Raw genomic sequence first — 16,255 nt, 5'->3', positions numbered from 1 at the left:
TGAGTAGCGATGTCGAGAGTCACTCGACAGTAGACTGTCTGTGGAGTAAAGTCTGGAAGGAACCAGCATGGGAGTACCTTAGATATGTGTATAGTCATCGGTTAACAATAAAAGGTTTATGTTTAACCGTACAACACTCCAAGATCTCTTACTGAGACAGCAAACAATATCAAAACAGTAGAACAGGATGGCCATGCTGGTGTCTGGGGGGCATTGGCTGAAAGGTATGACTGAGTATGACTATGTCAGGTTGTTGTTTAACTAGTCTGTGTGACAGCTTTGCCAATTTTGGCCCAAGTCCCCGGGTGTTAGTGAGGAGGACTTGGCAGAGCTGACTGGGCCTGGTCTGCCATTGTCCTGCTGGAGAACCCATTTCGTTCCAGAAAAGGAAAATGTGATTTGCGTGCCAGGTCAGCTTCCAACAAGATCAACGTCGAAGATAAATCCTGCCGTTGGAAGAGTCTGAACGAACGGGTTTCTCAAATCGGCAAGCCACCTGCCGCCGGCGCGCAGCGGCAGCCATGCGTGCTATCGACAGGTTACGCCGCGGCAACTCGCCAAGGCTCCTTTGACAGCGCCTTCCCAATCCATGACCTCCAACGCCTTGCAGAACAAATGGCAGCAGACTCATAGTGGGACCACTCCCTGCCAATGTGTCTCCAAGTCACGCAGCACCCTGGCCGGGAACCATGTCGACATCTCCACTGTGTCTGGGTGAAAATTCTGGAAGTCCCTCCCTAAATGCACAGCAGATCAACTGCAGCGGTGACCCCCACTCCTCTCCACAGCACCTTCTTAAGGGCAATTAGGGGTGGGCAACAAGTGCCTGCATCCCACGAATGAATCTTAAAAAAACAACCTGCCTTTTCTCTCCTCAGTCATCCAACTTGCCTGCTGTCCGTTTCCACCATCCTTCTGCTTTCAGCTCGCACCTCCGGCGTCTTATCCCTTTATTGATGGTGGGGTCTAGGATATTGACCACAAGGCTCGGCACATTGATGCCCACGTTCCAGCACAATGAGGACAAAGGGGCAAATTTGCAACACAAACGTTTTTTTTTTACTCTAGCCCCTGTAGCAACTAAAAGCGATCACACTTACTGCCACTTGTGGCTCTTACCTGCGTTGTCATCTTACCAATCGTGACAGGCTAGTGTGAATGAGATCGGGCCGGGTACGGCTGTGGGATGAGAATGAAATGGCCCAAATCAGCGAGAGCCACTACCTGGAACGTTATGACACAAGTCCTCCCTCCAGCATTCTTTATTTTATTCGGTGCCAGTTTTCTCCAGGAACATGTCATGAATATCACCTGTTCTGAGGCAGTTTGCTGAGCTGGGAGGGAGTTAACCCTTCGCATTCTCTCTGCTCCACTTTAACGGCAGCTTTTACATCAGGGAACGCCGGTTGATAGAGTGAACGGGCTGTCGGAGGACGATGACATACTCTCCGCCGTCTCAACAGCCATCGCTGGCAGAATGCCTGACCATCGGACCATTAACACTTCAACAGCAAGAAATGACTGAGTAAAATTCTGGAAATAGAGAAATACAGCACAGAACAGGCCCTTCGGCCCACGATGTTGCGCCAAACTTTTGTCCTAGGTTAATCAAAGCATTTTGGATAATTTTTCATGGCCAATCCACCCAACCGGCACATCTTTCGACTGTGGGAGGAAACCGGAGCACCCGGAGGAAACCCACGCAGTCACGGGGAGGATGTGCAGACTCCACACAGACAGTGACCCAAGCCGGGAATCGAACCTGGGACCCTGGAGCTGTGAAGCAATTGTGCTATCCACAAGGCTACCGTGCTGCCCTTAAGAAGTTAACCTACACTCCATTATTCTACCCTAATCCATGGACCTATCCAATAGCCGCTTGAAGGTCCCTAACGTTTCCGACTCAACTACTTCCACAGGCAGTGCATTCCATGCCCCCACTACTCTCTGGGTAAAGAACCTATCTATCTTTATCTTAAATTTATGTCCTCTTGTAATGGTGTGTTCCACCCGGGGAAAAAGTCTCTGACTGTCTACTCTATCTATTCCCCTGATCATCTTATAAACCTCTATCAAGTCGCCCCTCATCCTTCTCCGTTCTAATGAGAAAAGGCCTAGCACCCTCAACCTTTCCTCGTGAGACCTACTCTCCATTCCAGGCAACATCCTGGTAAATCTCCTTTGCACCTTTTCCAAAGCTTCCACATCCTTCCTAAAATGAGGTGACCAGAACTGCACACAGTACTCCAAATGTGGCCTGACCAAGGTTTTGTACAGCTGCATCATCACCTCACGGCTCTTAAATTCAATCCCTCTGCTAATGAACGCTAGCACACCATAGGCCTTCTTCACAGCTCTATCCACTTGAGTGGCAACTTTCAAAGATCTATGAACATAGACCCCAAGATCTCTTTGCTCCTCCACATTGCCAAGAACCCTACCGTTAACCCTGTATTCCGCATTCATATTTATCCTTCCAAAATGGACAACCTCACACTTGTCAGGGTTAAACTCCATCTGCCACTTCTCAGCCCAGCTCTGCATTCTATCTATGTCTCTTTGAAGCCGACAACAGCCCTCCTCACTATCCACAACTCCACCAATCTTCGTATCATCTGCAAATTTACTGACCCACCCTTTAACTCCCTCATCCAAGTCGTTAATGAAAATCACAAACAGCAGAGGACCCAGAACTGATCCCTACGGTACACCAATGATAACTGGGCTCCAGGCTGAATACTTGCCATCCACCACCACTCTCTGACTTCTATCGGTTAGCCAGTTCGATATCCAACTGGCCAAATTTCCCACTATCCCATGCCTTCTTACTTTCTGCACAAGCCTACAATGGGGAACCTTATCAAATGCCTTACTAAAATCCATGTACACTACATCCACTGCTTTACCTTCATCCACATGCTTGGTCACCTCCTCAAAGAAGTCAATAAGACTTGTAAGGCAAGACCTACCCCTCACAAATCCGTGCTGACTATCCCTAATCAAGCAGTTCCTTTCCAGATGCTCAGAAATCCTATCCCTCAGTACCCTTTCCATTACTTTGCCTACCACCGAAGTAAGACTAACTGGCCTGTAATTCCCAGGGTTATCCCTATTCCCTTTTTTGAACAGGGGCACGACATTCGCCACTCTCCAATCCTCTGGTACCACCCCTGTTGACAGCGAGGACGAAAAGATCATTGCCAACGGCTCTGCAATTTCATTTCTTGCTTCCCATAGAATCCTTGGATATATCCCGTCAGGCCTGGGGGACTTGTCTACCCTCAAGTTTTTCAAAACGCGCAATACATCTTCCTTCCTGACAAGTATCTCCTCGAGCTTATCAGTCTGTTTCACACTGACCTCTCCAACAATATGGCCCCTCTCGTTTGTAAATACTGAAGAAAAGTACTTGGTCAAGACCTCTCCTATCTCTTCAGACTCAATACACAATCTCCCGCTACTGTCCTTGATCGGACCTACTCTCACTCTAGTTATTCTCATATTTCTCACATATGTATAAAAGGCCTTGGGGTTTTCCTTGATCCTACTCGCCAAAGATTTTTCATGCCCTCTCTTAGCTCTCCTAATCCTCTTCTTCAGTTCCCTCCTGGCTATCTTGTATCCCTCCAGCGCCCTGTCTGAGCCTTGTTTCTTCAGCCTTACATAAGTCTCCTTCTTCCTCTTAACAAGACATTCAACCTCTCTTGTCAACCATGGTTCCCTCACTCGACCATCTCTTCCCTGCTTGACAGGGACATACATATCGAAGACACGCAGAACCTGTTCCTTGAACAAGTTCCACATTTCACTTGTGTCCTTCCCTGACAGCCTATGTTCCCAACTTCTACACTTCAATTCTAGTCTGACAGCATTGTATTTACCCTTCCCCCAATTATAAACCTTGCCCTGTTGCACGCACCTATCCCTCTCCATAACTAAAGTGAAAGTCACAGAATTGTGGTCACTACCTCCAAAATGCTCCCCTACTAACAAATCTATCACCCTGGTTCATTACCAAGTACTAAATCCAATATGGCCTCCCTCTGGTCGGACAATCTACATACTGTGTTAGAAAAGCTTCCTGGACACACTGCACAAACACTACCCCATCCAAACTATTTGATCTAAAGAGTTTCCACTCAATGTTTGGGAAGTTGAAGTCACCCATGGCTACTACCCTGTGACTTCTGCACCTTTCCAAAATCTGTTTCCCAATCTGTTCCTCCACATCTCTGCTGCTATTTGGAGCCCTATAGAAAACTCCCAACGAGGTGACTGCTCCTTTCCTATTTCTGACTTCAACCCATATTACCTCAGTAGGCAGATCCCCCTCGAACTGCCTTTCTGCAGCTGTTATACTATCTCTAATTAACAATGCCACCCCCCCCCCCCCACCTCTTTTACCATCCTCCCTAATCTTGTTGAAGCTTGAGCGCGAACACTTTCTATAAACGGATTGATAGGAATCCGGTTTCACAATCGCATTTCTGTACATGGGCGAGAGGTGGGTGGGGAGTTCCTATCAACGTGGTTTTTAAAAAAATATTTGGATGGAGCTCTGAAAAAAAATGACCCCAAAGCTCTCAGCCCATGGGGGTGAACACATGAGGGGGTGGGGGGTGGGGGGGAGAGAGAGAGGGGGGGGGGGGGGGGGGTCTGGTCCATAGCTTGGGGTGACCTCAGGGTCACGGGTGCCGCCCCTGTCAAATGCTCATCTCAAAACGATTTTGAGATTCTGTGATTTACCATGAAGGTTGTGAATCTTTTTAAAAAAAAATTTAGAGTGCCCAATTCATTTCTTTCCAATTAAGGGGCAATTTAGTGTGGCCAATCCACCTACCCTGCACATCTTTGGGTTGTGGGGGCGAGACCCACGCATACACGGGGAGAATGTGCAAACTCCACACGGACAGTGACCCAGAGCCGGGATCGAACCTGGGGCCTCGGCGCCGTGAGGCAACAATGCTAACCCACTGTGTTATCGTGCTGCCCTAAGTAAGTGTGCTATCAATCGAATTAAAACGATACAGTGCAGGAGCAGGCCATTAGGCCCATTGTACCTGTGTGGGTCCACCTCGTGCTGCTTTCTCCACAATCCCGCAGTTCCTTTTGACAGTTCCTGTCCCACCCCTTTTAGGCACTGCCTCCCATTCACCAGCAACAAACCCTTGCCACCTTATTAGCCAAGATCAGCAAATTGATCATGGCTCAAAGCTGGCCCTTCCCGGGTCTGGCGGGCTCTTGGCCACATTGGACAGTGCGTTTATTCACTGCATTGACCGCTTGGACCCATTGGTTGTTAATTCTTCTCCACTTCCCTCTTGATACGTGAGAACTTGTGCATTTGCCCCAAGCACCTACCTTCCTCGTCTCCCGCCTTTGCCCAAGTTGATGCACCCACAAAGGCTTGATGGGACATCAGCTCGATCTGACACGGCTCGCACCAACCCGGGCAATGGCCTCTGACCGGCATCCATTGAGTTGACGCAGAGGGACCCGGGCAGCAAATTTCACCGCCGATCGTAAGAAAAAAAAGAATGAACACTCTCGTTCTACTTGACGGAATAAAATCCATTGTTGTAACCCAACGGGAGGCCATGGGTCTGCGAGGTCAGAGTTCCTGTGGCCTCACCCGAGTACCCGGGCAGCAGGGTAGCACAGTGGCTAGCACAGTTGCTTCACAGCTCCAGGGTCCCAGGTTCAATTCCCGGCTTGGGGTCACTGTCCATGCGGAGTCTGCACGTCCTCCCCGTGTGTGCGTGGGTTTCCTCCGGGTGCTCCGGTTTCCTCCCACAGTCCAAAGATGTGCAGGTTAGGTGGACTGGCCATGCTAAATTGCCCTTAGTGTCCAAAAAGGCTAAGTGGGTGTTGCGGGGATAGGGTAGATACGTGGGCTTGAGTGGGTTGCTCTTTGTAAGGGCCGGTGCAGACTCGATGGGCCGAATGGCCTCCTTCTGCACTGTAAATTCTATGAAATTCTAGATGAGGGGGCGGTGATATACCTTTAAGCCAGGAGGCTCATGGGACATAAATCCCCAGTCTCGAGTGTGGGCCGGGTAAGGGAGGCTCTTCAGGGAGTAGCAGCTGCAGTATAGCGGGTAAAGTAAACTTGAGTTTTTTCTGACAGGCATCGCTTCCACGTGGTCGCTTACCTGGTACTTTACTCCTGCCATCTTTCCTCTCTTAACTCATAAACTTGGTCTCCTCAAGAGCTCACTCAGAGCTCAATGTGGTGGGCTGCTCACATTAAACACACTCTATAGTCTAAAGCATCGCAGTTTGATTGATGTCGTTAGGCTTCGGTGTGACGTGGTCAAGAGTACTTGCCTGGTTTTCTGATTGATGCTGGTGTCAAAATAAACAAAAAGGAGATCTCATGACCAGGTGAACAGAAAGGAGGAACTCAGCACAAGTGATTGAGGACGTACATGAGCTGATGCAGATCAGGGAGAACATTTAAACTATAATTTTTAACATGCAGGTTGTAAGAACAGTCATATGAGTCACTAAACAAACACTCTTGAGCTTTACCTCTGCCCAAATTCACCTTGTTCCAGCGCTCTCATGCAACTTGCCTTTTGTAATAACTGATGATTGATCCCTCCCCCCCCATGGGCCTCAGGGAATATGAGCTTCCCCACGAATGGGTGGGGCCCATCAGCTGGGGCTAATAGCCCCTCTTAAAAGCCGGCCTGGATTGGGACCGGCATGTTCGGGAGTCAAGTTGGGAGCTATGTACGCCACGTCGTGGTCTTTCCGGGTCTCCCGAGCTTTTATACTGGCGACAAGGCTGCGATTCCGGACGTCCGGATCGCACTTGAATTCCTCAGCACGAGAACAAGGTCGGTGAGATTTTTAAAATGCTGCACTTTGGAAGGCTGGAGGCCTCTCATGTAAGCGTGGAAGGTTGGGCCCAGTGTACTGAACGGCTGTGGTATTTCATCCAGGTGAATGGTATTGGAGGAGATGACCGGCTTAAGGTAACACCGCTGATCGCCTGCGGAGCCCCAACTTTCAGTCTGATCTGAAGTCTGACTGTATGCTCCCTGTCCCCGTCAGTAGCGGGCAAAGCTGTGTTGGCACTAAATTTCACGGACACGTTACCTGTCATGGCCTCACAAATTCGCACATTGGCAAAACTGCGCCACGCCATCCTGCAAGAACTACAAAGGAAACTTCCGGAAGAGTTGCCTCGCTCCATCTGTGGGAGTGGCAGGGGCACCTTTGGGTGCATTTGCACCCTGACTTCGCCGGGCCCTTTCCTGGGTCAATGTTTTTGCTACTAATCAATGTCCACTCAAAGTGGTCAGATATACATCAGATGCCTTCCACCACTTTGCGGATCACCAGAAAGAAGCTACTCCAATCATTCAGCACCTACGGTATTCCACGGGTGCTTGTCACCGATAACGGCACCCCTTCAACAAGCGAAGAATTTCAGGGATTTTTGCAAGCGAATGGGGGTGAAACACATTTGAACGGCCACATATCACCCTTCTTTTTTTATTTTTTTTAAAATTTAGAGTGCCCAATTCATTTTTTCCAATTAAGGGGCAATTTAGTATGGCCAATCCACCTACCCTGCACATCTTTGGGTTGTGGGGGTGAAACCCACGCAGACACGGGGAGAATGTGCAAACTCCACACGGACAGTGACCCAGGGCCGGGATTCGAACCCGGGCCCTCAGCGCCTTAGGCAGCAGTGCTAACCCACTGTGCCACCGTGCTGCCCATATCACCCTTCTTTGAACGGCCTAGCTGAGAGGGCAGTGCAACCGTTTGAGAGGGGTGTGAGAAAGCACACTGCAGGGTCAGGTGATACAAAACTGGCACGTTTTAAATTGAATTATTGAACCACACCACATGCTATGATTGGGTAGCGTCGGCAGAGTTGAAAACGAAATGAAAATCGCTTATTGTCACGAGTAGGCTTCAATGAAGTTACTGTGGAAAGCCCCTAGTCGCCACATTCCGGCGCCTTTCCGGGGAGGCTGGTACGGGAATTGAACCCGCGCTGCTGGCCTGCCTTGGTCTGCTTTAAAAGCCAGCTATTTAGCCCAATGTGCTAAACCAGCCCCAGAGTTCCTGGTGGGTTGACAGCTCTGGGCCCATCTAAGCTCGACATGTACAAGCCTCGGTGGGAAGGTGGAATAGAAACAAGACCCCCGGAGGAGGGGGTATCACGGCCACCGGAAACAGGACAGAGGATTCAAACCAGGGGACGCAGCACAGGTCCGGAATGTTGGGTATGGCGCCCATTGGAAAACTGGACCAACCTCCAACGCGGTCAAAACCAGAACGGACTGTACGCAAACAGATGATGAAATAGTGGAGGTCCATTTCTCATTGGTCAACGCCAAGAGGTTCAGATTCCTCAAATGTAGCCAGCAAGAAGGTGAATCAGAGTCACACGCTTTAAAGACATGAACTGAATGCGGTGAATTTGGAGATCATTGAGAGGTTCGAGCTGAACCGGGCCGAGGTGACTCTCCTGTCGGAGTGTGAAGCCGCCCCGACCAAAAGCCTAAAGGAACAGAAAGTAGCCGGTGCTGAAAACGCTGAGGTTATGCACTTTGGTCGAGGCATTGACCATTCTCTCAATGGGAAAAGGCTTGGAAAATCAGAAGCACAAAGGGGCCTCGGAGTCCTCATTCAGGGTTCTCTTCAGGATAACGTGCAGGATAATTTGGCAGTCGAGAGGGCTGGAATACAAGAGCAGGGATGTATTCCTGAGGCTGTACAAAGCTCTGCTCAGACCCCATTTGGAGCATTGTGAGCAGTTTTGGACCTCGTATCGGATGATGGATGTGCTGGCCTTGGAGAGGGTCCAGAGGAGGTTCACAAGGATGATCCCAGAAATGAAGAGCTTGTCATATGAAGAGCGGTTGAGGATTCTAGCTCTGTAGTCAAAGAACAATACAGCACAGGAACAGGCCCTTCAGCCCACCAAGCCTGTGTCCTATCTAGACCAACCGCCTGTATCGTTCTATACCCCGTCTGTTCATGTGCCGACCCAGATAAGTCTTAACGGTCGCTAACATATCTGCCTCAACCACCTCACTTGGCAGTGCATTCCAAGCCACCACCACCCTCTGTGTAAAAAACACCCCTCGCACATCTCCACTGTACCTTTTCCCCCCTCACCTTGAACTTGTGCCCCCTTGTAATTGTCATTTCCACCCTGGGAAAAAGCCTCCAACTGTTCACCCTGTCTATACCCCTAATAACTTTATAAACTTCTATCAGGTCGCCCCTCAGCCTCCGTCTCTCTAGGGAGAACAATCCCAGTTTATTCACTCTCTCCTCATAGCTAATACCCTCCATTCCAGGTAACATCCTGGTAATGGTAGCAGGGTAGCAGGGTAGCATGGTGGTTAGCATAAATGCTTCACAGCTCCAGGGTCCCAGGTTCGATTCCCGGCTGGGTCACTGTCTGTGTGGAGTCTGCACGTCCTCCCCGTGTGCGTGGGTTTCCTCCGGGTGCTCCGGTTTCCTCCCACAGTCCAAAGATGTGCGGGTTAGGTGGATTGGCCATGCTAAATTGCCCGTAGTGTCCTAATAAATGTAAGGTTAAGGGGGGGGGTTGTTGGGTTACGGGTATAGGGTGGATATGTGGGTTTGAGTAGGGTGATCATGGCTCGGCACAACATTGAGGGCCGAAGGGCCTGTTCTGTGCTGTACTGTTCTATAAACCTTTTCTGTACTCTCTCCAAAGCCTCCACGTCCTTCTGGTAGTGTGGTGACCAGAATTGGACACAGTATTCCAAATGTGGCCTAACCAACGTTCTATATAATTGTGACATAATTTTTGAGCTTTTATACGCGATACCCCGTCCGATGAAAGCAAGCATGCCGTATGCTTTCTTTACCACCATTTCCACCTGTGCTGCCACTTTTAAGGATCTGTGGACCTGCCAGCCCAGATCTCTCTGTGTCTCTGTGCTCCCGATGGTTCTGCCATTTATTTCGTAGCTCCCACCTGAATTGGATCTACCAAAATGCATCACCTCGCATTTGTCCGGGTTAAATTCCATCTGCCATTACTCTGCCCAATTTTGCAGCCTGCTGTATTCTCTGACAATCTTCATCACTACCACAACTCCTGCAATCTTAGTATCATCCGCAAACTTGCTCATCAGACCCACTACGTTTTCTTCCAAGTCAGTTTTATATATATTCCAAAGAGCAGAGGTCCCAATACTGATCCCTGCGGAACACCACGGGGGCGATTCTCCGCTCCCACGCCGGGTGGGAAAATCGCGGGAGGAGGGCCGCTCTGGCACCCCCCGCGATTCTCCCACCCCCCCCCCAAATGGCGTGTTGCGTTTTGCGACACGCCGTTCGGAGAATCGCGGGCCGTCGTTTTTCACGGCGACCCGCAATTCTCCGGCCCGAATGGGCCGAGCGGCCTGCCGTTCCCGACTGGTTCACGCCGGCGGCAACCACACCTGGTCGCTGCTGGCGTGAACATGGCGCCAGCAGCTGTTTTGTGGCTTGTAGGGGGGGGGGCGGAGAGGGGAGTGAGCACCACCACTGTGCTCGGGCCGGCGTCTCAAAGGGACGCACTCTTTCCCCTCCGCTGCCCCGCAAGATCAAGTTGTCACGGCTTGCGGGGCAGCGGAGGGGAAGACGGCAACCGCGCATGCGCGGGTTTGAGCCGTCAGCTGTCGTGACGTCAGCCGCGCATGCGCGGGTTGGAGCCGGCCAACCTGCGCATGCGCGGCTGACGTCATTAGGCTCGCCGGCCGCGTCATTCTCAGCGCGCCGGGCCTTGACGCCAGCGACAAGGCCCCGCGGCCAAGATTTACGGCACGGCCCTTCTAGCCCCCCGGGGGGTAGAATAAGGGTCAAGGAGTGGCCTCCGACACCGTCGTGAACCTCTCCGGGTTTCACGACGGCTTCGGGCCTTGCAGAGAATTTCGCCCCACTAGTTACAACCTCCATTCGGATAAACATCCTTGCATTGCTACCCTCTGTCTTCTATGGCCAAGCCAGTTCTGGATCCATCCAGCTAGTTCACCCCTGACCCCATGTGGTCCAATCCTTTGCACCAGCCTGCCATGAGGGACCTTATGAATTGCTTTTTCCCTCATCAATCATTTTTGTCACCTCCTCAACAAATTAAATTAAATTAGCGTCTCCCTCGTACAAAACTATGCTGTCTGTTGCTGATAAGACCATTCATTTCCAAATGTGCATAGATCCTATCTCTGAGAGTCTTTTCCGACAATTTCACTATCACTGACGTCAAGCTATAATACCTATAATTACCTGGATTATCCTTGCAACCCTTCTTAAATAACGGTACAACGTTGGCTATTCTCCACTCCTCTGGGATCTCACCTGTGGCCAACAAGAAAACAAAGATTTCAGTCAGAGGCCCAGCAATTTAATCTCTTATCTCCCCCGGGAATCTGGGATAGATGCCATCTGGCCCTGGGGATTTGTCTCCCTTAATGCTTTTTAAACACACCTAATACTTCCTCCCTTGTAATAACGACCTGTTCTAAAGTGTTTACACATCCCTCTCAGACACCACCAGTCAACATGTCCCTCTCCTTTGTGAATACCGATGCAAAATACTCATTAAGGACCTCACCTACTTCCTCTGGTTCTACGCATAATTTCCTTCCTCTGTTTTTGAGCGGACCAACCATTCCTCTAGCTACCCTCTTGTTCCTAAGATACGTATAAAATGCCGTGGGATTCTCGTCAATCCTGTCTGTCAAGGACATTTTGTGTTCCCTTTTTGCCCTGCTAACTCCCTGCTTTTTTCTACTTTCCTTGTATTCTTCAACTGCTTTATCAGATTTTAGTTGCCTGTACCTCACATATGTGTCTTTTTTCTTTTTGACGAGATTCTCAATTTCCCTGGTCATCCATGTTTCCCGAATCCTGCCTTTCCTGCCCTTCCTTTTTAACCGGCTCATGCCTGTCCTTCACTCCCATCAACTGCTCCTTAAGACTCCCACATGCCAAATGTGGATTTACCCTCAAACAGCCCTTCCCAAACAACAGCCTCCAACTGCTGTCTAATCTGATCATGGGCCTTCCCCCCAATTTAGCACTTTAACCCTAGGACAACACTCGTCCTTTTCCATGAGCTTCCGGAAGCTTCCGGAATTGTGGTCACTGTTCACCACATGTTCTCCCACTGCAACTCTGATGACCTGGCCGGCTCGTTCCCTAGTACTAGGTCCAATATAGCCTCCTCTCTAGTCGGACTATCCACATATTGTTCCAAAAACCCTTCTTGGACACACTTGTTAAAAATAAATTTAGAGTACCCAATTAAATTTTTTCCAATTAAGGGGCAATTTAACGCGGCCAATCCACCTGCCCTGCACATCTTTGGGTTGTGGGGGCGAAACCCACACAATCACGGGGAGCGAAACCCACACAAACACGGGGAGACTGTGCAAACTCTACATGGACAGTGACCCAGGGCCGGGATCGAACCTGGGACCTCGGCAACGTGAGGCTAACCACTGTGTCGCCATGCTGCCCCCTTCCTGGACACACTTAACAAATTCCTCACCATCCAGAGCCCTAGCCCTAAGAGGTTTCCAGTCAATATGAGGAAAATTAAAGTCTCCCACGACAACAACCCTGTACATAGAACATAGAACAGTACAGCACAGAACAGGCCCTTCGGCCCTCAATGTTGTGCCGTGCCATGATCACCCTACTCAAACCCACGTATCCACCCTATACCCGTAACCCAACAACCCCCCCTTAACCTTACTTTTATTAGGACACTACGGGCAATTTAGCATGGCCAATCCACCTAACCCGCACATCTTTGGACTGTGGGAGGAAACCGGAGCACCCGGAGGAAACCCACGCACACAGGGGGAGGACGTGCAGACTCCACACAGACAGTGACCCAGCCGGGAATCGAACCTGGGACCCTGGAGCTGTGAAGCATTTATGCTAACCACCATGCTACCCTGCTGCCCCCTGTACATCTACATCTATCCAGAATCTGCTTACATATCTGTTCTTCAACATCCTGTGGTCTGTTGGAAGGCCTGTAGTACACCCCCATCATAGTGACTGCCCGCTTCCTGTTTCTGAGCTCTAGTCACAGTGCCTCATTTCATGATTCTTCCATGGTGTCCGCCCTCTGTACAGATGTAACATGTTCTCTAACCAGTATTGAAACTCCCCACCTCTTTTACCTACCTCCCTGTCTCGCCTGAAATACCTACATCCAGGGCAGCACGGTGACGCAAGTGGTTGGCACTGCTGCCTCACGGCGCTGAGGTCCCAGGTTCGATCCCGGCCCTGGGTCACTGCTCATGTGGAGTTTGCACATTCTCCCCATGTTTGGGTGGGTTTCGCCCCCACAACCCAAAGATGTGCAGGGCAGGTGGATTGGCCACGCTAAATTGCCCCTTAATTGGAAAAAAATGAATTGGTACTCTAAATTTATTTTTAAAAAAGATCTGGGACCAAGTCGACAAAGGCTCAGCATTAATGCGACAAATGTGGTCCAGAATCGAGAAACAAAGGACAGAGCATTTACGGAAGATGGGTATGAATACTTTGACACAAATGGAGGTCAAAAGAAGACTGAAAAATTGGGTGAGGATTTTGGGAATGCACGATGTGCTCCCTTTGTAAATTCCTACCGGGGAACAAGAAATTGAGGCGCATCTCATGAGGAAAGTCTTGAGTTGATTGGAATGAACATTCAGTTTGGAAATAGAGCTACTGACTCCCTTCATGCATCAGTAGTCAACAAGAATCAAAAGATCGCTGATTGTAAACAAGGTCAACAACAAGAGCAAAGGGAGCCAGCACGGAAATTCATGAAGTATATTTCGATGGGAGTGTTCCTCTGACCAAATAGAAAGACTTGGAGTTGCTCAGAGTGCAGACTGCAACCATCAATATCCGTTTCCTATTTCACTCTGTGCAGCAGCCTCCAAAGTCAAATGAACAGCAAGGAAAATCATTGTAACCTGTAACAACGCAACCCTAAAGGCTAAATTTGATTTGTTCTGGCAGGGCGAGGACCCTTTTGGAAATCAACAGGAGCAACAGCTTCAACTGGAGAGGTTGGAAGTGCTATTCCGGGAACCCAGACCTAAAATACCTGGGTGAATGCAGCGAGACTGAAGCCTCGAGGGGAGAGGCACGGGGTCTGAGGGAGTCATGCACAATCTGGAGAAGGTTCGCCGATAACCGTACAGGAATCAACGTCCTCCGAAACATCTAATTTATTGACTGTTGTTGATTGTTCATATTGTAAATTTTGTTTCTTGATGTTATATCATGTTTCATTGCAGGAACCTCTGAGTGGTCCCCAGGAGTGCCGTTCCATCTGGTCCCTGTTTGGGGAGATCAGTACTGAATGGCACTCGCCCAGGATCTCCGAGGCCAAGGAGATTGATCCCAAGCTTTCTGGTGCCTCGGGACTAGCTGTCTTGCTCTAATACACGGATTTGCCAAAAGGTGACCCTGTCCACAATAGCGGGATTGACATTGCGACATCTCCAGAGATCCCGTTAGATCTCGGCAGGCGTTGCGAGCCGGGTTGATCCTGGGCGTGGGGTCTCCCGGCTTCTATCATCACACTGCGCCGCGGTGCGTTGCTTTTCAGGCGTAACGAGGCTGTTCGATCGTGCCCTACATCTTTGGGGCAGCACGGTAGCATGGTGGTTAGCATAAATGCTTCACAGCTCCAGGGTCCCAGGTTCGATTCCCGGCTGGGTCACTGTCTGTGCGGAGTCTGCACGTCCTCCCCGTGTGTGCGTGGGTTTCCTCCAGGTGCTCCGGTTTCCTCCCACAGTCCAAAGATGTGCGGGTTAGGTGGATTGGCCATGCTAAATTGCCCGTAGTGTCCTAAAAAAGTAAGATTAAGGGGGGGGTTGTTGTTGGGTTACGGGTATAGGGTGGATACGTGGGTTTGAGTAGGGTGATCATTGCTCGGCACAACATCGAGGGCCGAAGGGCCTGTTCTGTGCTGTACTGTTCTATGTTCTATCTTCCGATCCAAGGTCATTTCTTGCTATCATACGTATCCCACCTCCCTTTCCTTCGTTCCCATCCTTATAAAAAGCCACTTCCACCGGAACATTTCGCTCCCAGTTTTGATCTCCCCGTCATCACATCTCTGTAATTGCTGTCCGACCATACCCATTAACCTCAATCTGTGCCAGTAATTCATTTATTTTGTGCCAAATGCTACGTGCAATTAAGTAAAGAGCCATTAATTTTGCCTTGTTACTATTTTTTCCCTTTTTTAACCCATTTGTTGCTGACTTTTAACATTTGTCCCTGACACACAGACTAAAATTTTGTGACTAAGACCCAGAATTATTGAACAATTTAAAATCTGTGATTTCCAAATTTTCAACATCCATAGAATCCCTATTGTGGAGAAGGCTATTCGGCCCATCAAGTCTACCCTCTGAAAGAGCACCCGATCTAGGCCCACCAACACCCAATTTCCGTAACCCCATATCGCCACCTAATTCTAAGATACCACCAGTTTTTTAAAAAAGTAATTTTTATTGAAATTTTTACAAAATATAAACATCTTAACTCTATTAACAAAACAACCGCGGTAACACCCCAAGAACAATACCCACCCAACTTCAAAAGCAACTACAAACAAAAGGAAAAAAACAAAAAAAACAAAAGAGCACCCAAACAGCAAAAGGGAGAGACATAGCACCCGCCACATCCCACAGACCCATGTACGCAGTTCTCCCCCCTCCCCGATCCCAACCCCCCCCCCCCCCCCCCCTCCCTCCCCCCCCCCCCCCCCCCCCCCCCCCCCCCGGGTTGCTGCTGCTGTCGGCCTATTTCCCTACCGTTCCGCCAGGAAGTCCAGGAAGGGCTACCACCGCCTGAAAAACCCTTGTACTGATCCCCTCAGGGCAAATTTCACCCTCTCCAATTTAATGAACCCCGCCATATCCGAGATCCAGGCCTCCACGCTTGGGGGCATCGCATCCTTCCATTGGAGCAAGATCCTCCGCCGGGCTACTAGGGACACAAAGGCCAGAACACCGGCCTCTTTCGCCTCCTGCACTCCCGGCTCCACTGCCACCCCAAAAATTGCGTGTCCCCAGCCTGGCTTGATCCTGGATCCCACCACCCTCGACACCGTCCTTGCTACCCCCTTCCAAAACTCCCCCAGCGCTGGGCACGCGTAAAACATATGGGCGTGGTTCGCTGGGCTCCCCGAGCACCTAGCACACCTGTCCTCGCCCCTGAAAAACCTACTCATCCTCGTCCCAGT

At 50.0% G+C, this 16,255-nt stretch overlaps 1 protein-coding gene across 4 annotated transcripts in view; it reads right to left on the bottom strand.

Moving 5' to 3' along the window:
• LOC119957132 (microfibril-associated glycoprotein 4-like) overlaps positions 1-16,255 on the bottom strand; it is a 36,693-nt gene that overhangs the window by 15,139 nt on the left and 5,299 nt on the right. Inside the window, exons 1-2 of one of the 4 annotated variants that reach the window (XM_038784876.1) lie at positions 11,272-11,305; positions 6,153-6,345 (exon numbers count right to left, since the gene is read on the bottom strand). The exons of 1 other annotated variant lie outside the window; for it this stretch is intronic. In XM_038784876.1, coding sequence (XP_038640804.1) covers positions 6,153-6,173 — 21 coding nt within the window. In that variant the 5' untranslated portion in view covers positions 6,174-6,345; positions 11,272-11,305. Of the gene's footprint in view, positions 1-1,119; positions 1,161-6,152; positions 6,346-11,271; positions 11,306-16,255 lie in introns of those variants that run through there. 2 more of the 4 variants (XM_038784875.1, XM_038784877.1) reach the window with 2 other exon arrangements.

The sequence above is a fragment of the Scyliorhinus canicula genome, chromosome 25 (assembly GCF_902713615.1).
Source record: "Scyliorhinus canicula chromosome 25, sScyCan1.1, whole genome shotgun sequence".
Taxonomy (NCBI): Eukaryota; Metazoa; Chordata; class Chondrichthyes; order Carcharhiniformes; family Scyliorhinidae; genus Scyliorhinus; species Scyliorhinus canicula.
This window is presented reverse-complemented; position numbering and strand designations above follow the sequence as displayed.